This window comes from Pezoporus wallicus, unplaced genomic scaffold, assembly GCF_028554395.1.
Source record: "Pezoporus wallicus isolate ANWC-B61680 ecotype Strahan unplaced genomic scaffold, APGP_CSIRO_Pwel_v1 contig_10084, whole genome shotgun sequence".
Lineage (NCBI taxonomy): Eukaryota > Metazoa > Chordata > Aves > Psittaciformes > Psittacidae > Pezoporus > Pezoporus wallicus.
This window is the reverse complement of record NW_026642497.1, coordinates 457,088-483,848: the sequence shown is the minus strand read 5'-3', so window position 1 is coordinate 483,848 and position 26,761 is coordinate 457,088. Positions and strand designations below refer to the sequence as shown.

General features: G+C 46.7%; 2 protein-coding genes across 2 annotated transcripts; one reads left to right on the top strand and one right to left on the bottom strand.

Annotated features, from left to right (window-relative positions):
- Positions 1 to 149: 149 nt before the first annotated feature.
- On the top strand, positions 150 to 7,987 carry LRRC41 (leucine rich repeat containing 41). The gene is made up of 10 exons (XM_057430732.1): positions 150 to 252; positions 339 to 425; positions 956 to 1,026; positions 1,793 to 2,945; positions 3,349 to 3,594; positions 4,473 to 4,637; positions 4,956 to 5,054; positions 5,531 to 5,653; positions 6,522 to 6,597; positions 7,551 to 7,987. Exons 1-10 carry the CDS (start codon positions 165 to 167, stop codon positions 7,783 to 7,785), a joined length of 2,343 nt encoding a protein of 780 aa, XP_057286715.1. The 5' UTR covers positions 150 to 164; the 3' UTR covers positions 7,786 to 7,987.
- On the bottom strand, positions 7,983 to 26,537 carry RAD54L (RAD54 like). The gene is made up of 18 exons (XM_057430734.1): positions 26,533 to 26,537; positions 26,361 to 26,438; positions 25,327 to 25,446; positions 24,416 to 24,476; positions 22,520 to 22,655; positions 21,681 to 21,750; positions 19,032 to 19,320; positions 18,458 to 18,582; positions 17,057 to 17,207; positions 15,395 to 15,521; positions 13,257 to 13,331; positions 12,688 to 12,818; positions 12,470 to 12,580; positions 12,214 to 12,337; positions 11,728 to 11,806; positions 11,441 to 11,620; positions 9,979 to 10,142; positions 7,983 to 8,851 (listed from the first exon to the last, which is right to left on the bottom strand). Exons 1-18 carry the CDS (start codon positions 26,533 to 26,535, stop codon positions 8,650 to 8,652), a joined length of 2,226 nt encoding a protein of 741 aa, XP_057286717.1. The 5' UTR covers positions 26,536 to 26,537; the 3' UTR covers positions 7,983 to 8,649.
- Positions 26,538 to 26,761: the final 224 nt, after the last annotated feature.

Here is a 26,761-nt window from a genome sequence, read left to right as displayed (position 1 = left end):
GCTCACCTAGACCTCCCCAGCATGGCCGCCCGCTCCTTCCTCCTCCTCCTCCTCCCAAGATGGCGGAAGGGTATGTCCCTTCCCAAGATGGCGGCGACAACGCGAGGGAGGGAGGGCGTGTCCGTCCGCAAGATGGCGGCGGTGGGGTAGCAGTGAGAGGGGCGATGGCGGCGGAGGGGCCGCGCAGTCTGTTCTCGCTAAGCGCGACGGCCGTGAGCCGCAGCATGGCGGCTCTGGAGCGGGACGTCTGGGGTAAGGCAAGGGCGGCGCGGGGCGGAGGGGCGCTGGGCCTGGGGCTTGCGCGCACTCTGCCGCCGTCTCGCTCTGGCTCTCCACAGCGCTGCCCGGACATCTCCTGCGGGGGCTCCTGCCGCTTCTCACCGTCTTCCACCTCGAGCGGGCTGAGGGCGCAGCACAGAGAGCAGGTGACAGACCCCTGAGGGGTGCGAGGGACAAATCCCCCTCATACACACACTGAAGGGGTCCCCCCGGGCTGCGGGGATGAGCCCCACACCGGAGGGACCCCCGGCTGCAGGGAGGAACCTGCCGTGGAGGAACAGAACCCTCCTGGCTGGAAATGGGAGCCCTGGGCCGGAGGGGTGAGCGCCTCAGCAGGGTGGCGGGCACCGCAGAGCACAGTCCCTGCCACCATCACCAGCGGGGCTTGGATACCCCGTGTCCAAAACCTTGAGCCCTGTCCCATCCCCGAGCAGGGTTCATGCAGCGGTGTGGGTGCTGCTGTAAGCGCTCCTTTTGGGGATCCACAAACCCTGCTGGTTTTAACTCGCATCCCATGAAAGGCGGTGGGTGTTCATCCCCTCACCGCAAAGCACCGTCCTTTCGCTGCAGGGGTCTGCCCCAATGCTGCCCCTCGCCTGCCCTGCAGGCTCTGAGGCAGGGCACTGGGGTGCGGAGCAGGGGTGACAGCGCCTGGTTGCTTCTTGTTGTCCCGCAGGCCTCTCGACGCAGCCCATCTGGCGCAAGCTGTGGGATGATGTGATGAAAACCAGGCCGCCCAACTCGGAGGTGAGGAAACGCTGCCGGTGGGAGAAGGGGCACAAGGCTGGCACCCTGTGTTCTAAGCCCGATGGTGCTGCTGGCCGCCTCCAAGCCATTGCTGGTTCTTGTTTCTAGGAACTTGTAGAGCTCTGGACCAAGGCATGACCCTGGTAGTACAATCATTTTGGAAATGGGGTTCATAAAAGGGGCTGTAGTGTACAACCGTGCCCATCATCTCACGACAGCGAGTTTGACCAAAGAATAAATCCTGTCTTCAGAGATGTAATTCTTAGGGATATGGGATAAAACCAGTATTTGATATCATGCTTACACCTACACTGGCAAAAATTGTGCTGATGTCTCAGAAAGCACTAGAGAAATACTTAGGGAAGACTCAGTTTGGGAGAATGGCTTTGCCTAGGTAAACTGAGGCAGCTCTATTGATCCAGCACCACAAAACAGTCATTATCAGGCAGCTTAATCACAGCCTATAAATTGATGGTTGGGAATAAAATTCCTGATGATGGTTTTTGATAAGCAAAACCAATGGCTTAGCTTCAAACCACCATGTGTTTAAATTTGGCCAGAGGCAGGATGAGGTGAGAGCGATGGGAGTAACTTGTTTTTTCAACAGGTACGCTTAGGAAGGATGTTGAGAACTAGACAGGTTGTGCTAGCAGCAGGGTTTTTTGGACACCACATTTACCATGTTAGCAGAGAAAAGTAATTTAACTTAAAAAGAATGAGGAAAAAAATGTGGCTTTGTTAACATGTCCCTGTTGTTTATTTGCAGAGTATAACCTGTTGGAGGAAGAAGTTCCTTGAAACGTTCTTCTCCAATGTTCTTCACGGTGTCTTGGATGTCTCCTCTGACTGGCGCCTCCATCACCATCACTTCTCCCCGCTGCTCCACAGCTCCCCGCACGTTTCCCAGCTTACCCTTTGCAACATGCTGCAGGGTGCGGTGGAGCTCACTGCTGAGCACAACCAGAAGGTGCTTGAAAACCTGGCTGGCTCCCTGCGGATCCTGAAGTTCCAGCACCTCCTCTCCTCCGACCAGTCCATCAGGTGTTCGCTGGTTTTACTTCTTCACCGGCTGATTCACCATGGCTCTGTCAGCCAAGTGTCCATGTATTCCTGGCCTGTTCCCGACACAGTTCTTCTCGTTCTCATTTTGAGCATGAGTGCTGGGTTCTGGCGCTCGGGCAATGCCCTCATGTATCACAGTAGCCTGTGTGGCTTTTGCAGAGAGGAGGGCAAAGCCCAAAGCCAGGAGCTGCCACGAGCACAAGCAGAGAGGAGCTGTTATCATGAGAGGGAGCGGAGCAGTGATGAGAACCAGAGGGCATGCCCCAGTGCCCCGGAAGAGGCTGACACTGAGGTGAATGAGTGTGGGGCTGATGCTTATCTGAACTCTGTCCTCTCAAGTTCTCCTCTGCATTACCGAGCGTGTGAGGAGGCAAGCAGCAAGGTGCCCTGTGACCACACCAGCGTTGAGGGAGGTTCTTGTTGCATCTCAGATCAGCCGTCCTGTCAGCGTGTTCTTCGAAAGACACGCAGACGACTAAAATCTGCCGTGGGGAAGAAACGTCGCTGCCTCAGACGAAGCAGGGGACCACATGCCGACTCAGAAGACCTGTATGATTTTGTTTTCACTGTTGCTAAAGAGGATAATTCAGGGTTACTCAACAAAAACAGTGCCACAGAGGGAGAAAACGCTGAGAACTGGACTAGTTCCTCCTCAGGATCCCCGTGCAACGGCCATGCTGGCTGTAAGAAAAGAGGAGGATCTGCTGGGATCTTTTCTCTGAAAGCTGCTCACCGCTTCCGAAGCGTGTCCACGCTGGAATTGTTCTCCATTCCTTTGACTGGGGAGACATGTCGGACTCTGAGTAACCTGCTGAGCTCCTGGGTGTCTTTAGAAAACTTGGTTCTGTCTTACAACGGTTAGTGGTGTGAACAGGCTGCCTCCTTCCAGCCTTGGGCTGATGTACTGCTTGGGTTTACCTGGATTTTTTTACTGGATTGGCATTGTAAGAGTATTGGTACCTGATCTTGAGAGTGGCATCGGTAGAAATGTTTGAGTGTGAGGACTTGCTTGAGGGAGAGAATGGTGCCCTTCTGCCCCAGCACAGCCCTGGGCCTTGTGCTTACCATTGAGAGGGCGAAGGGAAGAGCCAAATCTCCATCTCCCATATACACAGTCTAGCTTTAAGAATGTGTGTATAAAGCAGTCTGTGTGTTTAGCCTTTCACTTGGGTTGCTTGGCCTTTGGTGCAGTGCCAGCTGTGTGTGCATTGGTGCCTGCATGGGCACAGCTAACACCTTTCTGTACAAATGCTGTTCCAGGCCTGGGTGCTAACATATCCTGCATCCTCTCAGCGCTCCGGGCCCTGTCCCGCCACTCGGACTGCCACCTCCACGTGCTGCGTGTGAGCGACATCTTCTCCCACATGCCTTGCATGGAGCTTGTTTGCTGCATCCTGAGCGCCTCTCCCCAGCTCCGCACGCTCTCAGTCAGCTTCGACCTCAAAAACCAGCTGGAAGGGAACAGGCCAGAGGGGAATCCAACCTGCAGTGAGGTAGAAATTCCAGGTAGGAATCAGCATTCTGAGTGATGGCCAGGATGTGGCAGGCAGATAGAGCCATAAGGCTTGGCACATAGATTTGAACTGTACACTTACAGTGATGTGTAAGTAAGCAATTACAGCCTCACCTTGCTGATTTAGATGGTGTTGCAGTTTGTCATTTCCAGTCTGTGACATGCTCCGTGGAGCCTGAGTCTTGGACAAAGCATTTTGTTGCTGTAGGCTAACCTGCTGCAACAGCAGCTTTGTACGGGGCTAGTCATAGCCTACTGTCCACGTAGCCATGGGGAGTGTGTCCCACAAAATCTGTGAATTGGTTGGGAGCTTCTGCTCCTATTGACTGTGAGGCTCTAAGTCTTAGACAGACCTTCAGCAGAGGGAAAGCATCTTTTGATTGTTACAGTACCACAGGTGATGGCAAAGAACTGCCCAAGCCTCTGGATTGCAGTCTGGGAGCTATAGAGGTGTATTCTGAGTTCACAGGTCTCCCATCACCCTCATTAGCCCTGGAATGACCAGAAAAGCCATGGGGAAAGCCTGAGCGAGTATGGAGTGGGGTCAGGGAAGAGCTGTGCTCTGGGAAGTCACTGACTGGTTTGTGGATGAAGTGTGACCTTTTCTCAAGCAGTTTTACTGCCAGAACACAGTAGAAATTGGTGGCCCTGTGGCATGGTGGGAGTCCTGAAATGAGCCTGAAGTAACATACATTACCATAGGATTGAGTTGCCATCGAGCTCTACCCCCCCCCATCGAGGGCAGGGTGCATCACGCAGGCACTGTCTACCAACCTAAATGATAGCTGGGTCAGGTATACAGACCTGGCTACACTAAAGACAGGCACTCCAGGCCAAGCTCTTTCATTGTTGTTTGGTTTTCTTTCCCTAGAGAGCTGCCTGGAGCAGCTGGAGATCCGATTCCCCAGGGAACCTCTGCACATCTCGTTCTTGCTGCCAGTGCTCAAGGCATCAAAGTCCCTCCAGCAGTTGTCCCTTGACAGTGCTACACTGCCTTCTTCTCAGGAGCTTGGGCTCCTTTTGGAGGCTCTCAAAGGTACTCTGCTCACCTGCATCACTGTGACACACAGAGTAGCTTCCTTGCTGGGATCTTCCATCCTTTAGCATGAAGCCAGCTTGGGTGGGTCCATTTCTTCAGTGTCAGCATCCTTGAAGTCTCCCAAGAAAAGGAAGTGGGCATCAGCCATTCCACTTTCTGTGCTGCGGATGTGAATGATCCTGCACAGCAGGATGGTTCCGTTTGAGTCCCCCACAATCCCACACAAATTATCCACAGACCAACTCAGTTTCTGGGCAGGGTCTTTTTATCCTAATGACCTAGAGTACTTTACCTGAGAACTTGTTTTGCTTTCAGAGTGTAATCCAAATTTGAAGAAACTGAGCTTTCATGATGTGAACCTCGCTGAGCACCAGAAAGAAGTTCTGCTTTTGCTTCAGGATCCCGTCCTGCAAGGTACAGGAAAATCCTGGGTGCTGTTGCTTGGAAGGATGCTGCAGGTGACTGCTTTGGCCTGGCTGGTGCTTAAGAGGTGATCTTTAGATGTGTAAAGTTTAGCCAAATGTCACTGTCCCTGGAACAGATCTGTAGCTCTTAGCAGAGTGGGAACACATCTAGTTCTTTGTGCCAGCAGGGCAGAGAGGAGCAGCTGCAAAGCTGTCGTGTGCTGGAGAGATGAGTCCATAGTCTTGGCTATAAACCAAAGATATTTAACCTGCAGAGCACATCCGCCTTTAACTGGGTCAGCTGGCAAAGCCATTCCCTGGGTGTGATCTCTGCTCTCTTCCTGTGCTGCTGTGTGCAACCCACTGCTGGGGAAGCTTTGTTCTTGCATACGGATTAGGGGTTGGAGCTGTCTGCAGGATGTAATTATGGCATAATGAAGCACACCGGGAGTACTAACATGTACTGTCAATCAATTTCTTCCCTAGAAATCACATTTTCCTTCTGCCGGCTATTTGAAAGCTCTACTACCGAGTTTTTGTCAGAAATAATTAATACAGTGAAAAGAAACTCAGCTTTGAAGAGTCTGAAACTGCCTGGGAATCGCCTTGGTGAGTACTGCTATGGGGCCTTGACCTTAAGGCTAGTCCTCAGAGATAACTTCAGGGTTGGAGTTAGGACCATCGCTAGCTGGTGACCTCAGTGCTGAGCTGAACACACACGAACAGAATGGATTTAATTCACAAAATAAGGAGTCCTGAGTTCATTTTTAAAGGCTGAATTTCAGTTGTGTTCAGCAGTGTACCAGGAGCCCAGGTGCTGTGCTGGCACTGTGGTTGATTTTCTCTGCATCAAAAGCAAGTCTCAGCAGGACTCCAGCTTTGTCTGGACTGTGATCTGCTCCAGACTCTTTAGCAGGAGCACAGCCAGCAGCAGATGCACCTCTGAATAAGGCAGTACAGGTTTTGCCCGAGTTTGGGCATTTTGTGCCTTAAAAGCTGTTAGCAGCCACTAGAGGGATGGGAACAAGTAAAGGAAGGATTTGTGTCGAGGAAGTGGAATGAATTTACAGAAATGATAGGCTTTTGGGATCACAGGCCAAGTAGAAATATTTTGAGAAGTAAATTTCATGTAAACCCAGAATACTGTTTTCTGTTCTTTTAAATGACCTGAAGAAGGAAAACTTGGGACCACCCAAGTACACTTAATTTCTAAATTACAGGTTTAACCCTGTAATTTTGGCCATTTTTAAAACAAACCCAGGATTTTTCTACTGAAACAGACTGCTCTATGAGCAAATGTTTCTGTTGCCTTGAACACTGCTTTGAGGGGTGAACTCACTTTTGGCCACTGAGAACAAACTGAGGGTGCAGAGATGAGCCCTGTGTGCATGTGCTTACGACCTTCTTTCTGCACTGTTATCCAGCCCTGTAGCCATTTAAATGTTAGCATCTAACACCCACATTTCTCCCCTCTTAGGGAATCACAGGCTGGTTGCCCTTGCGGACATTTTCTCTGAAGATTCCTCCTCTTCTCTTTGCCAGCTGGATGTCAGGTATTCTGCTGCTCCTAGCACTGAATTTGTTTCAGGAGGGCCAGAGCTGAACTAGGCTCAGAGCAGGAGAATGGTTTTGTACCTTCTTCATTGGAACGCATGCCCAAGAAAAGCTTAGAGAATGCCGCAATGGGTACATACAACCTCAGGGCTCTCCAGCATCTTTGAGACATCTCATTGTCACTTCTATAAATGAGTCAAAAAACTCCATAAAAGCAGCTTTGGTTTGCTGCTCCCTTAGGAGGCTGCTGCACACACTTCCTGCATCCTTGTGTACATTTATTCTTGGGCATCAGCACGAACAGCTCTGTTTCCATTGCCCCTGTCAGGGCCTGTGAATGCCTCTGCATTCTTTTAATCATCTTTGGTCTTCCAGCTGAACTGCTTCTCTCTTCTTGAGCCTGAAGGCTCAGGTTGCTGAGTGCATAGGCTTGACAGTTTAACCATGGCCGCTGCTTTGAATCCTGATTGTCACTGGCCTTTCCCAAGATAAAGTTCATCATGCAACTTCATATTTATTTACACATCTATGCAGGGGAAATAAGTTAATGTCCTAGAAACCCTCAGGACCTGACACATGCTCTCCCAATTTCCTTATAAGGAAGAGATAAATGATTACTTACTGCTGAGGCCTGTAGGTTGGACCAGGCAGTTGACAGCTGCTGTGAGACTGCAATGCTTCTGGCACCACTTAACCAGCAGCTTGGGTCCAGCAGCATTTTAAGGCCACAGTTAAGTCTACTTCAGTCAGTATAAAGGAGGCCAGGATATTGAATTTAACTTGATAGTGGTTACCACCTTAGTTTTAAAAAGCTTCCAGCCTTTCATAGTGCTGTGCTTCAGTTTTACTGTTCAACAAGAACAGCAGGTACTACAAGGAACAGTGATTTAAACTGCTCAAATTATAGCCTAGACTCTTAATGACTTCTTTTTGTGCTTCTTTCCCTGGAAAGCTCGAATTGCATCAAACCTGATGGGCTCCTGGAGTTCACAAAGAAGCTGGAAGGCTACATCCAGCAGAGAGGGGGACAAATACAATTCACGCACCTTCGCCTCTTCCAGAATTGGCTGGACCAGGATGCTGAAACAGCTCAAGAAGCACTTCGGCGTCTCAAAGCTGTGTGCAGTGTGGTCAATGACTCGTGGGACTCCTCCCAGGCCTTTGCTGATTACATCAGTGTTATGTGATGGTGGTGCAGGACCGATGGATGCAGGAGTGGGAGAAAACCGAACAGTTTGAACTAAGCAGTTCAGTCCCTGGCCAAGTAGCTTGCTGTTTGTTTGCAGTCATGTTGCCCCCTCCAACATCTGCAGGCATTTTACAGAGGTTTTGAATAGTTTGTTCTTTTGTAACATTTTTATAACAAAAATATAACTAAGACCCATAATATACCAAAGTGTGATTTATTACTGGTATGTAATATGATTGAATTAAAACACTTTGCTAGATCAGGGGATCCTGCCTATAAAAAACCAAGTGGTTTTAGAAATGGAGTTACCTTAATACGTGCATGCATGATCTTTCAGGCCAAACGTTTGACACAAGCTGCAATTGTTTCCCCTTGTACAAATCTTCTTGTTCCTGAGTAATCAATAAGGTTCACATTTCACAAAAGAAATGGATCCTGCAAGTTTCTGATAGGCAGCTCTGAGCCATAGCTGTCAAGAAGAGCATGACTGTGCACATCAAGTACTATGAAACTCCAGGCTTAACTTAAACCTGAAGACAAAACTTGGCTGAGTAGAAGGCACAGACACCAACAGCTTCAGAACCAGGGCTGAACCTGATCAAACACACCAGGTCCAGTTATTCTCAGTTCCCAGAGGCTGTTTCTCAGATGCGTAATACCCACAACAGAGAAAAGCCACTGACTCCTTGCTGTTGCAGTAGACAGCAATGCTGAGAGCCTTCCAGCCTCTCAGCATGCCCTTCTGCTACAGAACAGTCTAGCATGTACTGCTACCTGCTGCCCCTTTCCTTGAAAGGGATTAAAGTGGGGTAGACTGCCACAGCAGCCTGCCCTTGCCCCCACAGGGGACAGTAACCTCCTGTTAGGGGATCCCTCTCTGCTCCTCATGGGAGTGGTGATGAAAAGTGAAGGTGACAGCAGCATCCCATGCAGCCTTCAGCACAGAGTCCTGTAGCCCCCGCTTGTCAGCACAGTGGTGCCACTGGGAGAGGTCAGAGGTGCAGTCAGACCCTTCAGGAGGCGGTCGGACCTGGTGGCCATTCACACAACGACGACACTTGATCCTGTAACAGAGGCAGTGCAAGATCAGTGCAAAATTCCTCCACTTCTTCAGCTCACAGGCTGTTTAAAAAAATGCAGAAATGCAGTTCATTAACACTGGGATTGACTCCCCTCCACCTGCAACACTGGCAACTGGACTTTTGGACAGGATTAATTATTACCGCATTTCATTTAAACACAGCCATGTGACATAAGGAATGATGTATCTTTTGGAAATCCTGGGGTTCTGGTTTTTGTAGCACCCTCCCCCCTCCATGCTTAGTTATGATGAGGGATGTTGCTTAGAGCAGATCTCAAGTGAACACCCCTCCTACTAACACCTTAGCCCTGTGCCAGACTTCCCATGTGCAAGAGAGCACACCATACTCCAAAACACTCCATCCTGGTTCCACCATAGCCATGGGCTGTGCTCAGGCTGTTTTGGAGATGCCCTACTGAGCTACTACATAAGGAGACAGAACAGCAGAAGCCCTGCCAGCAAGGCTTGTTGCCATGCAGACAAGATACCCCCACAGAGCTAAGCTTTGAGTCAGCTTAAAACTAATCCTCTTCACTTCTTGCCTGAACTAAGAATCTTAACTTCTGCAGTGAAGCATTTTCCTGCACTCCCTGTCCTCTTTCTGGTGGCTACAATATCACAGGTCTCAGAGGTGGGGGAAAAAGGCAGATGATGGAGAAGAGGATTCTTTTAGTCCCCAGAAAAGCACTTGGGTTTGCCTCATGAATTCATAGCAGATGGATTAACCTTGGCAGTGGAAGCAATTCAGCATTTGGAGATCACAAACCACCAGGAAGAGAGCAGCAAAGAAGGACCAAGTTGAGGTCCACCGATTTGAACAGCTCTGATCAATTCCTGTTTTCATTAGCTGCAGTATTTTACAGCCTCCAAACACAGGTAGCAACAAGGTAGTTTGCTCACTTGTCCAGCCAGCACAGTTTTTCTAAGACAACAGGAAGGGAGGACAGCAAGAAAGTGCTCATGTCTAAGTGGTTAACAGCTTGAGAATCAGAGACACACTAGAGGCACTCTCTCTCTCTTTCTCCTGCTCCCTGAGGAACACCTGAATCACTGACCAAACTGAGGGGTTTTCTTTGCTGACCCTAGCCATTAGTTATTCAGCATACTCACTTGTCATGGGTGTCACTGGTGGTGGACTCATTCAACGTGAAGAGCTCCTTCAGCTCCCCAAGTGAGAAATGCCTTTCTACATCCTGCTCCTCATCCACCACACAGCTACTGAGGGCCTTCTTGTGGGTCTGGCGTTGGAATATCTTCTCCTCTATGGTCCCCGTCTACAGGAGAGATAGTCAAGAGATGAAGCACAGTTGGGACACTAGTGTTAAAGGGAAAGTGTCCCAGATCAAACACCATTAAGCTGTCAGGACCACCCAGTGCCTTGCCAGACTAATCCAGGTGACAGGCAAGTTTTACTAACTGCACTCTAGCCACATCTCATGTGGTTACAGGAGTAATTCAACAGAAATGTGGATAAAGAAGAGGTGAAGCTGTCGCTTGTGGCTGGAGCTCACACACTGCACTGGGTTGTGCAGACAGGAAGGAAGGGAAAGAAGTTGAGCAGCTATAGCCACTCCTGACAAAAAACTAAAACTAAACCAAATACAATCTCTTCCCAGAAAACAAGGGCTTGCCCTGGGTGCGAGGCACATCAGCAGTACTTGCTGGTTCACCCTTGCTGTCTGGAGGGAGATGCCTGCTTCTAGAACAGTTGTGCAGAGAGCCCAGTACAGTACACTATATTGTTAAAACAAAAACTTAAAAGAGCAAAATGTCTGTTTTGCAAACAGAGGTAATACAAAGGAGGGGGTGATTAGTCATGATTCACAGACCAGTTGCGTAGTTCTAAAAGCAAAGGAGCAACCTGCTTCCAGGTGCAGCCAGGTCAGAGAAAAAGAAGAGACAGAGTATGTGTTTTGTCAAAGTAAATTAATAATTGATCAAAGGAACACAAGCTTACAAAATAAACCAAAAACTAACCAAAACAAAAAAACAGAGTCTGAACTAATGAGAGGTGAAGGTGAACAAGGGCAGACAGGGGACTGTTCTGAGCAGTAATCACTATTGGCACTGCTGGACAAAGCATTCAAGAAGCAAGATTAGTCTCCTCTGTGTTTTTCCTGTACAGAGCAGCTACTCCACCTGCTAACTGGCAGCCCTATTCCAAAAGCTGCTATATTTCTGGGAATCATTTATTAAGTACACATACACCCAACCAAAACAGACTGCAGCCAGACTGGAAAACAGCAACTTTGGCATCAGACACCACACAAAATTAAATAACTCAGATGCCTAAATGACATCAAAGTAGCATCTTGTCTGGAAAGCCACTTTTGTTTCTATTTCTGAGAAGCCAGTCACCATTAGAAACGAAGGCCTGCAGCAATAACCCTCCAGCTTGAACCTTCATGGTTTTTCACAGCAACATATCTAAGGGCAGGGAGCAATTAAGTTCCAGTCAGTTCTGGTCACCAACATAAAAGAGTTCTTCCCTTTCTGATCCCAATCACATCAGCTGCAGCCTGGGCTGGCACCAAGAGCTCCATGTTGAGGAGGTGAGAGGAGTAAGACTCACCGAAAGCAGCCGATAGATGTAACATGTCTTCTTCTGGCCATCCCGCCACACACGAGCCATGGCCTGCTCATCATTAGCTGGATTCCAGTCTGGGTCAAACATAACCAGTCTGTTAGCCCCGATCAAATTCAAACCACAGCCACCTGCTTTGCTGCTTAGCATGAAGATAAACTCAGGGCTCTGTGGAAAAAGGCAGGCTTGGATTGAACTACAGAGGTAGGCACACTTTTAGCTCACAGCATTCAATGCTGGCAGGAAAGCTGCTCACATGTGGTAGTTCTACTTACCGAGGCATTGTTGAATCGCTCCACGACCTTTGCTCTCTTTTTAATGGACATGGTGCCATCCAGCCGGACATATAAATACCTGGAATACACAGCATTTACTACAATCAGACTGCTGCAACCTTTAGAGCATCCTACTTGAAAGGGAAATCTTTCACAAAAGCTTTTTAACAGTGGCCTGGGCTTTAAGAGCTTTTGCAGAGGGCCAGAACTTTTCTGCTGAGTGACCTCAGTAGCCAAAGCACAAGGCACATTAGTTCCAGTTCAGGAATGTCTGAGGTAAAAGACAAATCACAAGTTCCTGCTGACAGAAACTTTAAAAATAACCAGTTTCTTTTACAGTGCAGGCTGCTCCAGAGTTAGAACTTCCACTGAAACAGATCTCTCATGATGTATGAACTAGGTGGTTGGCAGTAAGGTTTGATTAAAAGTAAGATGATGCCAAGTCTTGCCCCAACCCATCCCATTTTGCTGAATCCAAAGACAAACCTTCTGTTCCTGCAGAGCTTTTCAAATAGGTCCAGTGTTTGCGTGTAGTTAGACACTAAAACCACCTTATCATTACTAGTGCTTTTTGTAACAGCAAGGATGTAGTCCAAAACCAGCATCTTTCCTGAATAAAGAGGAAGAAAGAAGAAAGCTAGAGCAGAAGTTCCCGAATTCCAAACCTCAGAGGGGCAAAAGATACTAAATACAGTCTCATGACTGTTAGGCAGCACATTCATACTGTCCAGTTCCACAGTACCTGAAAGCTGGGGCTCCACAGATTTGGTGCTGTAGCCAGCAGGGAACAAGTCCAGGGCTCCCATAAAACCTTCTTCCTCTTCCACACACTTATCATGAATAAGAGCAGGGTCTGGAGAGCAAACAGAGCTCAGATTGTGGTGTGCACAAGGGAGACCCAAAAAAAAAAAATCCCAAAGGTGCAAACCCCAAACCTACTACATGAGTAGAACAACTCACGATTGCAGAGCTTCTTCAAGGAAGTGATGGAAGAGAGAGATGACACACTGATTTTGCCCTCCTTCAGCTCCTCCACTGGCTTGGCTTGCTTGAGGAAGTTCTTGTACAGCTCAGCCTGCAGAGGTGTCAGTCTGAAACAGACCAAGAGCACTGCAGTCTCAGCCTCCAACCAAACCAACCCCATCTTCCCTTCATCTACTGAAGTGTGTTCCTTTTAGCCCTATTATTTTTTTAGCTACAGCACAGAAAGCCTAGAACTGCCCCCAGGGCTGATGGCAGAGCATTGATATCTCAGCCCAGAGCTGGAAGAGAAGCTTACAGATAGTCTGCATGGCCCAGTGTTCTGCTGTACACAGATGTCCAGAACACACCAGGCTGGCTGGCAGAACTACCAGTTTTGACTTGTTCATCCCTGCTTCAGAAGGAAAATCAACATATTGCCAGTGACTACAGTCTTATTCTTAAAGGGAAGTAGTCGCAGTCACCACAAGAATTGGAGGACTTTTAGCCACTTCTTAGTCCTTTGTGTTGTTCCTCCCATTTCCCAGGCAGAGCATGCCTTCTGGTACCTGCAGCAGACCACCTGCTCTATCTTCACCGGCAGGTATTTGGACAGGATGTCTGAAGTTCTTCGGATTAAACACCTGGAGGGAGGGAAAAATAAGATCAGGTGCTTGGATAACATCAATCCCCTGTTTTATCACTGTTATTCCTCATGAGTTCAATACACAGTCTGTTTGTTATCTCAAAAAAATTGGGACAGTGCAACACACAGCAAAGGCCAGAAACTATCAACCACACAAAACTGTGCTAAGAGGTTCCATCAGCCCATGCTACAGAGCCCAATATAACCTGCTGTCTTTGTGAGGCTTCCAAATTTAGTTCATGAGATTTGGAGGCATCATGCATGATTTCACCTAACAGAGCCCAGTCCCCTACAGGAGAAACTCAGCTCTTCCTCAGACTCGTTTTCAACCTGAGCTGCAACCAGTAGCACAGAGAGCAAAGGAGGACAGGATTTAACCACCACACACTACGGACTTAACCCAAAGTACAAGCAGGCAGCTCCCCATGTAATAACTTCGTAGCCACTCGCAGCTAAGATGGGTTCATTGTCCAGCCCAAGATTTCAAAGGGCATAACCTTTGGGGCTCTAGAAATGCCCCACAGAACAGTTCTATCACACTTTAGGAAAGGCAGAATGGGACTAAAACAAGTGCTGAACTGAGCAACCAGAATAAAAAAAGAAGTGCAGAAACCCAATTCTGCCAGAAAACATCATAAATATGTTAAGAAATCTATAGGAGAAAAACAGCAGGGATATATGACAGCCCCCAAATCTGTCAAAGGCTGTTAAAGAAAGGAATAATCTGGTCTCCAAACCCATAAGCAGTAGGATGAAAAGTAACAGGCTTAAACTGCAGTAAGGAGGATTTACATTACACATTAAGAGCGTTTTCTAACTGCAAAGACATCCTGGGGAATTTGTAAGGTCTTTAGTGCTGGGTGGGGGCTAAGTAATGGACAGTTTAGGTCTAACAACTTCTACTTTACAGCAAGATGGATTAGATGTCTTCCCCAGGGCCCTTAACAGCCTTGGACCTATGATTCCACATCTTGGCATCACTATCTTATTTGTAATTCCTACCAAATTCATCAGATTCATCTGTTACTACTTGCATGCTTTACCTCTCCTATTTGTGTATCATGGCTAATCCACAACAAAGGAAAGGACAGAGCTCACTCAACACGGCCAGGTATAACTATTCCTGGCACACTTTTACACCTCTTTTCCATCAACTGTAACAAGAAATAAATGCATGTCAAGAAGGAACAAGCTCTTCTCCTCCCAACCTTTCCTTTCTCTTGGGCTTCTGTAAGCAGACCTGAGTCAAGGTCAGGGCTGTCTCTACAGAGAGGCTGTACTTGGTGTGAAATTCAATTTACCGTGACTATGAGCTGCAGAATTGTATTTGTGATGGTTGCAAAAGCTCAGATTAAAAAAGAAAGAGAATGAAGACGAACCAGCAATGCTGAGAATTCAAGAGAGTCTCTAGTAAGAGTTCTTTGAGACAAGCAATTGCCAGCAGATGTGGATAAATTGGTTGTATCCATGCATAGAAAAGAAACCAGGTTTAAACATATACTAAAAAATTAACCAGAGAGAATTAAGACAGCAATTTTACATCACAGAGGTGCTTCTTGGGGATCAAAAGTCACATCTCTGACACTCCTAGTCTAATCCCATTATCCTTACACAGCCAATACAGCTATAAAAGTGTGAGCTGGACTCTTTCGTGACTTGGGCAATCAACAACAGAACTGAGTTATATTCCTCATACTCTTTCCATCTGCCACTCAACATCTGGGCTGGACAGATCTCAAGTCTGACTCAGTCTACACTGTAGTTACATTGACACAAATAAAAGGATGCTGCCTGGCTATTCAGATCCCAGGAGAAAACAGAAACATAACAGTCAATGATTCAGTACCTGAGCACTCTTGCTTGGAGGTGGCTGCAGCTACCTATGCCGTTTCAGTGTGCTATTTTTCAGACTAAAGATTTCTTTGGCAATAAATACTTCTCACAATCACTTGCTGAACAGAAGTAACTGGCAAAAGAATTCATTAAAGCTACAACTGTAATTTGGAAAGATACCAACATACACTGACAGCTCATGCAAAACAGAAGAGGGATGAAGTTCACCTGTTCACAATACTGATCAGCTCTTTAAGCCTCTCTTCTCCTTTGTGTCGCTCAGCTTCACTTGCATCCGCATCTCTGCCTTTCAAAATGGGAATTTCAAAATGTCTTTTAAACTCCTGTGCAGTCCCTGTACAAAACAGAATTTAAAAGATGACAATTACTACTAAATAACTGTTGCTCAGTACCCCACATACCACAAGCACAGGACCCAGCAGATAAAATAAACTCTCGCCCCATCAGCACAATTTGTTTTCCTTTCTAGCCAGGAAAGATTCAAACAAGGCAGACAAATGAGTACAGCAGAAAACCAGCTTGCATTCCAACAACAACGCACTGCCAAAGATCATACAATTTTAGTTAAATCTAAGTCCACTCAGGCACACACTGGTTTTGCTCACATTAGAGCTATACTTTTACTCCCAGATTTTGTCCTTGCAAACAACAGCACAGGCATTATGTGTGCCTGTTCCAAAATTATCTGTAATCAGTTGCTTATTACTGGCCACAGGCTGAAAGTGGGAAAAATTACTACTGCATGCATGCAGCTTTGCTGGCAGGAGTTACAGTACTAATCTCACCTCAGAAAGAACAAACTGGAAGTACTGAGACTAGTCTTGCCCAAAGTACAGGTCTGGGGGGGGCAGAGGAAACCACATCAGTTCCCTGTAATAACTACCCAAAATTGAAGTGCATGGAAAAAACTGATGTAGAACATCTACCACCCCATTCCATCCTTTACTTGAGAAACCCTGGGGGGGGGGGGGGGTAGAACAGCTGAACAGAAAACAATATGTCCCAAAATCTGCTAGTAAGACTAAGAATCTGACAAATGGTGTTTAACTGGAGTTGTGCATGCACTAGAATTAATGAGAAGCCTCTTGGACTTGATGCCCAACAATCCAAGACAAACATAGGTGATAAATTACAGCAACAAGGAAATGATTTACAGATTGGTTTGTTTTCTTTCCTTGACAGAAAAAATGACCTCTCGACAAAACCAAGCTGTTCCACATTGGAAAGAAGTAGAGCTGCTACTAATCGAGTGATGCAGGAGAGGATACAAAGACTACTTTGCTTTTAAAATTAAAAGAGCTTGGAGACATAAGCAGAATATAAGAACTAAAGATAGAATATTTCAGTCTGCTACCAGCAATTGTAGGTTGTCTTTGATCCTGAAAACTCACACTTATCAGTATCTCTCCTCTGGACTGTTTTCTATCAAATGAAGTTAACCCCATATTCACATAACTCCACTGCTTTAAAAATCAAGAGCAGTCTTAAATCCGAATATGCTAGACATCACCCTTGGCTTTCTCTGATTATCTGAAAGTGGGATGGCCAAATGCCAGAAATTCAGGCTTTGTTGCCTAGCTTTGTCACAGGGTACACCATTCCACCTTGCACCAGTCACTTCAGCCTCCCGTTGGATACAAGATATATACAGATATATACATATATCTTGTATCCCGTTGGATACAAGATATATACAGACCGTCATCTAGACTTTCTGGATGCAAACTGAAGGAGAAGAAGTCTCCAATCTGCACATAACTTTTCCCCTCAGTAACGGCTTGGATGCTGCCTTTGCTGGCACTGGTAGCTAGGGGAGGCCTCACCAGCAACTTCCCCCTCCTTCATGTCTCTCACACATTCACCTCTTACCCAGGATGCCAGAATTGACAAAGTGCACCAAGCTGAAATATTCAAGCAGGTCATTCTGAATGGGGGTGCCTGAGATAAGGACTCGTCGAGGTGTATTCAAGCTGTTGAGAGCTTGGTATGTTTGGTTTTCAGAGTTCTTCAGTCTATGGCCCTTTGAAAAAGGGAAAACAAAAGGAATGAAGCTGATAAATACAGTAGCCCTGATGAGAAGCATCTTGGACATCCTCATCAACACTGATATGCTGTAATCTCTTACAAAGCATCTCATCACTCTTTCCATTCCTGATAGTGGACTATGTGCTGTATGTATATTCAGCCGTTACACTTACGAGGATGCTTGCTCTTTTTAAGCTACTCTCGGCAGTGTTCTAGCAAATACAAACCCAAACCACTGGGTGGCACCGCTATGTAACAAATTCCCTCTAACTAGCAGCAGAGAATGCCTCAGGAGTGGCTGAGGCCCCCCACTTTGATCACTTCAAGGAGGCAGAGGGCATTTGGTTTATTTTGTCCTTCAGAGCATCTTTGGCTCTCACTACCTTTAACCACATAGAAGGAACGATAAATCAAAAAACAACTCCATTTCAGCCGTGTGAAAGGAGAGCTTGGCAGCACAGGCTTGGCAAAGCTATATCCAGCACTCAAAGCAGGGAGTCAAGCCAGGTCTGTCTCTTCTTGAACAAGCAGCATACGAGGTAACTCTTCACCCAGCTTTCCTACCTCTCTGCCCCAAGCAGGAGACTTCATAGAGGGGAAGAGGGTCCTGCCACAGAAGTGCCCTTCAAACTCCCCCACAAGCACAGAATAAGATAGCCAGATAAAATGGCTGACAGCAGCCAGCACTACACACAAGAGCATGCTGAATCACAGAATCATTTAGGTTGGGAGAGACCTCCGGTGTCTCCAGTCCAACCTCTTGCTTAAAACAGAGACAAGTTAAAAATTAGTGGGCTGAACATGAGGCCGTGTCAAATAAAAAGTACTTCTCACTTTAGAAAAGGCAGAAACAAATGAAAACCTGATCTGGTGATCTGTGAGCCAGGGCACTTCCATCCCAACAGAGTAAAGCCTCTTCCAGAGTCAGAGAACAGGCAGTGGACCTCCTTTCTGCTAAGTATTTCACACTGAGAGGGCTCTAGTAGGTTCTCCCACCCTGCCAGGGTCCTACAAAGCAGCCGCAGTTACTACCACTTGGATTTTAACCCTATCTCAGCTCCTGAAAATACCTTCTCTTGCTTGGGCTCATGCAGTATGGATGAGCCAGTTACCCAGAGCCTCTCAAATATGAGAATAGGTGCTGCCCACCACTAAATCTTGTTTCCTCCTGCCCTCCCTGCTCAAGAAAGCAGAGCCATTTCTGCCCAGACTTGAATAAAACATCAGCAAAAGATTCTCCTGTACCTCATCGCATATGACCAGCCCAACACTGCCCTTCTGCAGTGCCTCAGCATGGAGTCGGAAGGTCTCATAGGAGATGATCAGGATGGGTGAAGGCACTCGCAGGCCACGCTGATTCATAAAGCCAACTTCAGATGGAAAAGGGAAAAAGAAAACAAGAGGGATGAGGAAATTTAATAGAATAGGGTTCAAGCTCTGCAGTCAAAACTTTTGCCTTAAAATATATAGGAAAATCTGTTTCAATACTCTGCAGTATCTTATGTTCCTTTCCCCACAAGTGTCCCCATTTCCATTCCCCGTTCCCACCTCTGCCCAATCCTTTCTTTGGCTGAATCAAAGAAGAGGCACTGGGACCTCCCTAACTTAAGCACATGATTAGACGCAGATTATTCCGAAAGATCAACTATCACCTAACATGTAAGGGCCTAATCTTAACATGTTAGTGGAGAGACTTTTGTCAGTCTCCTGAGCAATAATGGCAGCTCAGACATGCTCGCATCAGCTGCTGCAGGCTTCTTCCAATGCAAGATTTTGACCTAAAGACAGCCAACCACACCATTCGCAAACATTTCTGTACCTAGTTTACGGTCAATCTCTTCTTTGGAGCCTCCATCAATGGCCAGTGGCTGGATCCTTCCCCCCAGCCATTTCTCTACTTCATTGTACCAGTTTCTCACCAGGCTGGAGGGAGACACCACCATGGCTTTCTCTATTTCAGGTTTGCAGTCTGGACTTTGCCGGAGAAGCGTCCACATGAGTGTGATGCACTGTAGGGTTTTTCCCAGTCCCATTTCATCTGCCATGATACAGCCATGGCTCCCAGGGATGCGCCGGCTTGTCACACAGTCCCAGAGGAATTTCACTCCCTGCCAAAAAATTGTTCTCTCAGAGCAGTATGGGGGCATCAGCAAAATGTCAACTTCATTACAGCTTCATTACCACAACACATAGAACTAATACTACAACAAACAGCAAATCTGTGTAGCACATCCCTGGGGACATGGTGTGTTCTAATGAGACAGAGGGAAGTCGCCTGAGACACAGCTAAAATGCAGCCACATCTGGTTTGAAACATTACTGGTGCCAGTGTGTACCTCATAACAGGCAAACAATCTTACTACATTTTAGCTGTAAAATTATAACTAGCTTTCTGGCATGAATTCCCAGAAATTTCTACACTTGGCAGCACTAGACAGGCCCAGGCCATCAGCTAACCTGCATCAATCACTGCAAAGAAGTTGATCATCTTAACAAAACTCAATTAGACAGTTCTAAGAACACAGAATCAGGGTGAGCAGGATTGTTTCTGCTGCCCAATTAGCTCCCAGAATACCCTCAGCAGCCTTCATCACCTCTGTCTAGAAGCACAATGACTCACCTGGGAACTCAAGGTCCAAAGCCGATTTAGCTTCGAAGACACAGGGCTGAGCCCACATCACATGGTAGAAGAGCTTAGCCCCGTATTAGGCTCTGACACATCACCAAGGCAGATAAAAGGGGAAAAATAAAACCAAACAGACAGACTCTGTAAAATGTTCCTCTATCATGTGATGACAGAGTCAGGAAAAAAAACAGGACATTATGCTGGGAACATACAATCTCCCTGCTTTGTGTCAACAGAGCAGGGAGTGAGGGACACAACCTAAACACACCTGGGTGGACTCACCCCTCTGTGCTTCACTATTTAGGACTGGAAGACTGAGCACCTTCACTTGCACTTTCAAGCCTTTTTCTTTCTCAGGCCCTTACCAACAGCTTAATGAAGTTTATTTAAGCCAATTGAACAATTAAAAAATATATTACTGACTAAAAGAGTGCATTTGGCTGGGGATCCAGTTAGGTGACCTCCCAGCAACTGGCCAAAACACATTACAAAGAACAAGGCTGTACAACAGCCTGGGAGCATCATCTGAATAAAGCAGCACAGAAATCTTAGCAGGCAGAGACTCATTCATCGGACTAGAACAGAGACTGCTTTATCAGTGACATCTAGCTCAAAAAACAGACACTGTGCCTAGGACACCAACATAACTATTGTTACTTGATAAAAGCACCAGCAGGCAGTATCTTACCCAAAACCAGAATGCCTCCAGCTATGTAGCCAGAGATGAGCATTACACTGGGTCACAGGTTCAGTACCAACTCTGAGATAAAAGTATTGCTAGGAGCAGCCTACAGCGCTCTCAGAGCCATCTGAAGATCTCCCATACAGGGACACATCCAGCTTGACCTCCTTAGCCTGCAAGATCAGCAATCACAGCTTCCATCTGTGCTGCCTCTAGGCTTAAATGATTATATACTGCATCTGTGACAAACTTCAAACAGTCTAGATACCTACATTAGGTATTTGGAGGTTAGTACCTACTATTTTAATATTGTGATGTTATATATATTTATGATATGAAATGTTTTTCAGCACTCTCCACTGGTGAATTCCATGTCTACATGGGTCAGACAGCTCACACCTACAAAGGGTAGTCTCAGAATAATACACAATGAAGCAGGAATCTACTCCACACTGTGTAGGGAACCATGGTACCAGAGGGAAGAGCTTCAGTGTTTCATGGCTCTGCCCAACTCAAGCCTGGGCTGCAACGTAATTTATTACAACTATATCCCATCACATTCCATACCAAATTCTACTTAGCAGAGCTGCATCTCCAGTCTTCAAGATAAGTAAAGACTGGACTTTCACCCCTGACACTGCAAGATACCATCACCTGGCAGAATCTGGTCTTTTCCTAAGGTATCACTAGTGCCACAGAAGTCAGCCAATGCGCTTTTCAAGACCTGTGCATCAGTGACCACAATGGTCACAAATTCCCTGGTTTCCACTATCAGCTAACCAGACCTCCAGCCCCATAGAGAAGACATGTGCATTAGGCAGCATCATGTTTGGGCTGCGAGTGCTGTGACCCTGCTAGATCAGAGGCAAGAAAAGAGAAAGTTCTTACCCATAAGCAACCAGTAAATTTCCACATTATTTTAGGACAAACAGGACTGTTGCAACACTGCCAGCACAGGACAGAGAATATCGGCAGCATTCAGACCTCTAAGAGGATGGTTAAAACAAATGTTTCGCTTTGCATCTGCAGTGGATTAGAGTCTCTTAGACTGCCACAGGCTGTTAGTCTCCTCACAGCTCGTGGGTAACAACTCCAGCAGAGGAACTGCAGCTTTTTAAAAGTCCTCCAGCCATACCCTTAGGTCCCAATGGAAAACTTACTTCTCTCTGATGGGGCCGTAAAACACGACTGAGGACAGGATCCACCACAACATGTACAGGTGCTTTGTCCCTGCAGGAGGCAGTCAAGGAAGACAATAGTGTGATTAACGAACTCAGAACAGCGTATGTTTAGGTTTCTTAAATCTCACTGCTATACTGAGGACTCCCCAGTGGCATGAGGGAAGCAACTGCCAACAAGAAAGTGAAAAATGGATTAATTCAGTTTTGAGAATAAAGTCACAGGGGCCTGACCTACAATCAAACACATCAGTGAAACTATACATTCGGGCTGTAGTTAAAGGAAGGGCAGAATGTGGTCCAGAGACACAGTTAGAGTCATAATTATTTTCCTTGTTTCAGTAACAGTATTGTAACTGCATTACTAAAGAGGAACCCCCTGCTCTGCCCATGAAGATCCAGCAGTCAGCCTTTTAAGTTACAACTGCAGCACAAAAGGTACTACTTCAGAGTAAAGACCATTAGGCAGTCTAACACTTGACTGTCAGTCATCTCCCTTTGCTTGTCCTTAGATGCTGATGTTTCCTGACTAACAACTAAGCCATAAGATTTTTCTAAGCAGCTTCTCCATGTCTGCATACTCATTCCCTGCCAAAGGTTTGAATTTCTGATAAGTGGGAAACAGCCTGAGGAAGAACACAATCCAGCATGGGTACACTCCTTCAACTGTTACCATGTCTGAACCAATTCAGAGGCAGAATACTTGGAACTAAACTTCCCTTGATGCTTAGACCCCAGCTCAGACACATTTGGGAAGAAAGCACATAAACCCTACACAAACAAGGTCAGAGCTGAAGCACTTGTGCCAGGTGATGACTCACTTGTCTATTTTCAGCTGGTCGTGGGCACTCAGCAGTGGGGGCTCGTACAGAACCAGAGCTCCTTCCTCAAAAGGGTCATGGAGAGGACTTCTCAGCCCTGCCCGTTTGATACCCAGCGCACGCAAGCCCAGCGGCCCTGAAAGCAAACAAAGGCACCACTCAAAGAACAACCTCTTCCTGGAAGAAAGCAGAGACTTGCAGAAGAGTCTGATTATGTTTAGGAACAGTGAATTAATTGGGTGCTGGAATGGAGATGCAAGCACAACTGGTGCGGACAGCAAACCTACGCAGTGTGGTTGTTTGGCAGCACTCTGCCAATACATAGCAGGTAGCTCTGCAGCAGGAAAGAACGAAGGAACAGAGGCAAAGGTGGAGCAATGGGGCTGTCTGCCACATTGGGTGCACCAAAATGGCACAACTGGGTGCAGCAGATGACATATGCTGACACACAAGAGTGTAAGTTGTCTTACAAGGTAACTGATGGTTTCATCCTGGATCTGTGCTATTGACATCCAACCACAGACAGGCACAACTCCCTGAGCATTCTCTGGGCATAGGAACTATTCCTGGTACCTAAAGGTTGTTGTTCCAGTCTTTTCAGAGACAAGCAGGGCTCCAGAACATGTCTTAGCAGTTCTGTAAATACATTCCCACATGTAATGTATACTGGGTCAAATTCTCTTTTTGGATCACCTAACCCAGGCTTAGCCAGAGTTGTATTTTTTATGCAAGGTCAGGAATTGATCTTTAACAGCAGTGGAAGTTTTACAGTATCACAGTTAGCACCATACTGGCATTACTTACTCTAAGGTATTACATGCTCTCTGCTGAGCAATATTCACGTTTGGCCTTGGAGCCAATTTCTGCAAAAAGCAGAAACCAACCATGAATTTCTTTTCCTAGTATTGTATTTTGATGTCACAGTTTAGGAATGGAGATGAACACAAAACGAACATGCATAAAACCCCTTTTCCCATCAAAACTCAGCCAACTGTGCTCCCAGGATTGATTTTTCTTTGGAAAGATTCAAGCAGGGTCAATTTGGCCAATGAATGCTAAAGCTCCTTGCAAAGTGAGTGTGTCACAAGCTGAGGCAATATGAGTACACTCCAAGAAGAGAGCACATGAAACAGCTTCATCTCCTAATTAAGAAAGGAAGATAACAGTCACAGAAAGCAGCTTCCCTGTTACAGTTCTGTTTCAGCCTCCTAACAGTTCTGCTTTTCCACAAGCTAACTTTGACAAACTCTTTTTGGGTGTGACATTTCAGTCAGCATCTGCTTACAGACATGTTTTCTGTAACTAAGGTTTGAGTGAAACAAGTTGATCTGCAATTGAATTTTTCAGCTGGAGGGTGAAGGGGAAGAAGGGCACAGCAAGTCCATCTGTTTCTGAGATCTTGTGTTTCACTGATTCAAACCAGCTGAGGCTCTGAACTTCAAAACTGCCATGCTTTGAAGATCACCTTGAGACTCAACACACCAAGTCAAGTAGAAAGAAAACTGGCACATACTTTCTTTCTCACCTACAGCCTTCTGTCTGTTAGTATCATTAGGGTATTATTTAGATGGGAAGCCTTCATAACTTGGAATTCATCTTGGTTTTGTATTTGCAATAGGCAGTACAATCTTCTGGCACTACATCAAATACATAGCAGTAAGAATACAAAATCCAATTCTGAAGTGTAGGATTATCCAGACTAAATACTAGTAAGAAATATGAGGACTTTGCTAACGTGCCAGTATTTTTCTTTCAAAATTAAGTCAGGATTTCTGGAACATATGCATCAGTGCAAAAAATAACAGTAATCCCCACAGATACAAACGACAGGCTTGAGCATCATCTGTTTTACCCAAGTCAGTTAGCACAGACAATCCTTAAACCTCCTCATCTTACCTTTATAATTTGGAATCGGGACTTTGAAGGGTTTGGACAAAATGCTGCGGATAAAAGCCTCCTAGGAATGCAGAAAGAAAACACAGAATCATAGAATCATAGAATAGTTAGGGTTGGAAAGGACCTTAAGATTATCTAGTTCCAACCCCCTGCCGTGGGCAGGGACACCTTACGCATGCTTAAGAAGTCTGAAATCAGAGATTGCTCAGGAAGGCAAGCCCAGGACATTTTGGGAACTCGATTTTGCCACGTGCTGCGAGTCCCTCTATTTGACCTATTAAAGCTTTAACTCCAACTATTTTCAAGAATATCCAAAAGAAAGTAACAAACCAGCACAATTTCCCCCACCAGTTCTGTTTTTTTAAACTACTCCTTTGGGTTTCCCAATGTGTGAAATTGATCTTTCATAACCCCAATCTTCTTAAATCCACTGGCATTATTCAATTCTTTAAATACTATTGCTTTCCTCTGCCCTGGTAATATAGTCAGGCAATTCACTTCCTGTAAAAGAGCTGGGCTGTCATTGCAGGAACATCCATGCTGGATCAGAAAGCAGCCAGTCCAGCCCCTGGTCTCCAGCAGTGGAAGCACAGAGAGAATTGGGCAAAGCAGACAGCACTTGAGCCATCTATGTGGCAAGCTACCCATGTCCTTGGGCACTGTCCTTTACCTAGGCCGCACAGAACAATCTTGTTCAAGATCTCCATTACAGAAAATAATCCCCACCACACTTCCTTCAACATTAAATATTTGGAGCTAGCAAAAGGTCTCTCCTAAAGTCTCTCAGTGTGTGTGGCACTTCCACAATACCTCTGATTAAATGGGCCCATGGAAGCATTTGGACTCCTTTGATGAATGAGCTGCATATGCAGCCCACCTGCTATGGTGTGCCAGCAGTAACACCCACTTACATGTTGACTGCTATCCAGGCAGTGAGGTCTGTTGGTCAACTGAGTCAAGGGTTTCCGGAAAGGCGACCTGTAACATTCTGCACTGTCTGTCTCACTGACAGGCTTCTGCTTCTTCCGAGTCTGAAAAACAGAACCAAGACAAAACAACTCAAGAGCACCTGGTGAGACCAGAAGAGAGATGCATTGCTGTCACACTCAGTAAGCACCTAACCACACAGAAAAGCCATCTAGCCAGCTGAGTACCTCGAAACAGACACAATCATTACTCACCCCCAATGCCAAAGGACAGAGACAGCAACACCACCAAGGTCATGATGACCTAAAGTTTAACTACATGAAGGTTAAAATATGCTCTTAGATAAGAAAACAGCTACCCCTTGTAACCTGGAGGCAGGCTTGTCCCCCCCAAAAAGCAAAGAGAAAAACGGAAGGGTCAATAGCATGGAACAAAACACATTAAAGTCCCCAGAGGCTCCCAAAGCACCTGTTGTCATGCAGGTGAAAGGCCTCACATTGAAACTTAGATTTCAAACAGTTAGATAAATAAGTCATTGATGTGTGTCCTGATTTAACACACTCCTCTTCAGATTGAGGCATGGTTTTAACCACCTGCTGGCGTAGAAAAAGGGATTTAACACAGAAAGCAGTAGGTAGCACTCTTTGACCTGCATGTCACAGAACACAGCACCATAACATTGCTTTGTTTTACTAATTCCTAGTTACCAACCCTCCCACAGAACACTTGGAAGCTCTCCTAGGGATAGCTTTTTCCATAACCACAACGCACGACCTGCAAATGTTGAAGTTGTTCTACCAATTACACCCGCCAGACATAGATATGAAAACAGCATAAACTCGTGGCCTGGTATTCAGCCCCTAGAAGAAGAGGGGGCATGATGACAACCTCCAGTCAGGCACCAGGGCAACAGCAACAGCTCCACCACCCCACAGCCCCTGCCCACTGCGGTACCCCAACAAGGCCGAGCTCCCCCCAACCCTGCCTGAGCCTGCTACATCCCGGGCCCCTCACTCACCGTCGGGGGATGCCACTCCTCCTCCTCTTCCTCACCCACCTTCCTCTTGGCCAGCTGACTCGGGGCCAGGCTCCTTCTCTGCAGGAGGGGCACAGCACACATACACTGAGGGGACGGCGGGGAGGGGGGAACCGCGCACCGCACAACCCAACCCAACCCAACCCGCACTCACCATCGCCTCACAGCGAAGAGCACGGGGGGAGCCGCAACGTCCCCAGCGCGCGCGCCGCAGCGAAGGCGGGAAAACCTCTTGGGCCGGCTCCGCCCCGCCTCTTCTCTATAGCGACAGGCGTGGCCAAGCGAGCGCCGAGCCGCATCGATCCGCTCGGGGCTCCGCTGAGGCTGGGGTCACTGTCAATCAGTGCCAGTGAGTGTCAGTGTGGAGGATGGGAGCTGGAGCT

What these genes read in the sequence shown, in the direction of transcription:
- LRRC41 (XM_057430732.1), top strand. Translation starts at nt 165, where the DNA reads ATGGCGGCGGAGGGGCCGCGCAGTCTGTTCTCGCTAAGCGCGACGGCC. An exon ending in TCTGGAGCGGGACGTCTGGG is followed by an intron (nt 253 to 338) that starts GTAAGGCAAGGG and finishes GGCTCTCCACAG; the next exon opens with CGCTGCCCGGACATCTCCTG. An exon ending in TCAGGATCCCGTCCTGCAAG is followed by an intron (nt 5,055 to 5,530) that starts GTACAGGAAAAT and finishes TTTCTTCCCTAG; the next exon opens with AAATCACATTTTCCTTCTGC.
- RAD54L (XM_057430734.1), bottom strand. An exon ending in AGGAGTGGCATCCCCCGACG is followed by an intron (nt 25,447 to 26,360) that starts GTGAGTGAGGGG and finishes TCTGTTTTTCAG; the next exon opens with ACTCGGAAGAAGCAGAAGCC. An exon ending in TGTCAATTCTGGCATCCTGG is followed by an intron (nt 15,522 to 17,056) that starts GTAAGAGGTGAA and finishes TGTTTTGTACAG; the next exon opens with GGACTGCACAGGAGTTTAAA.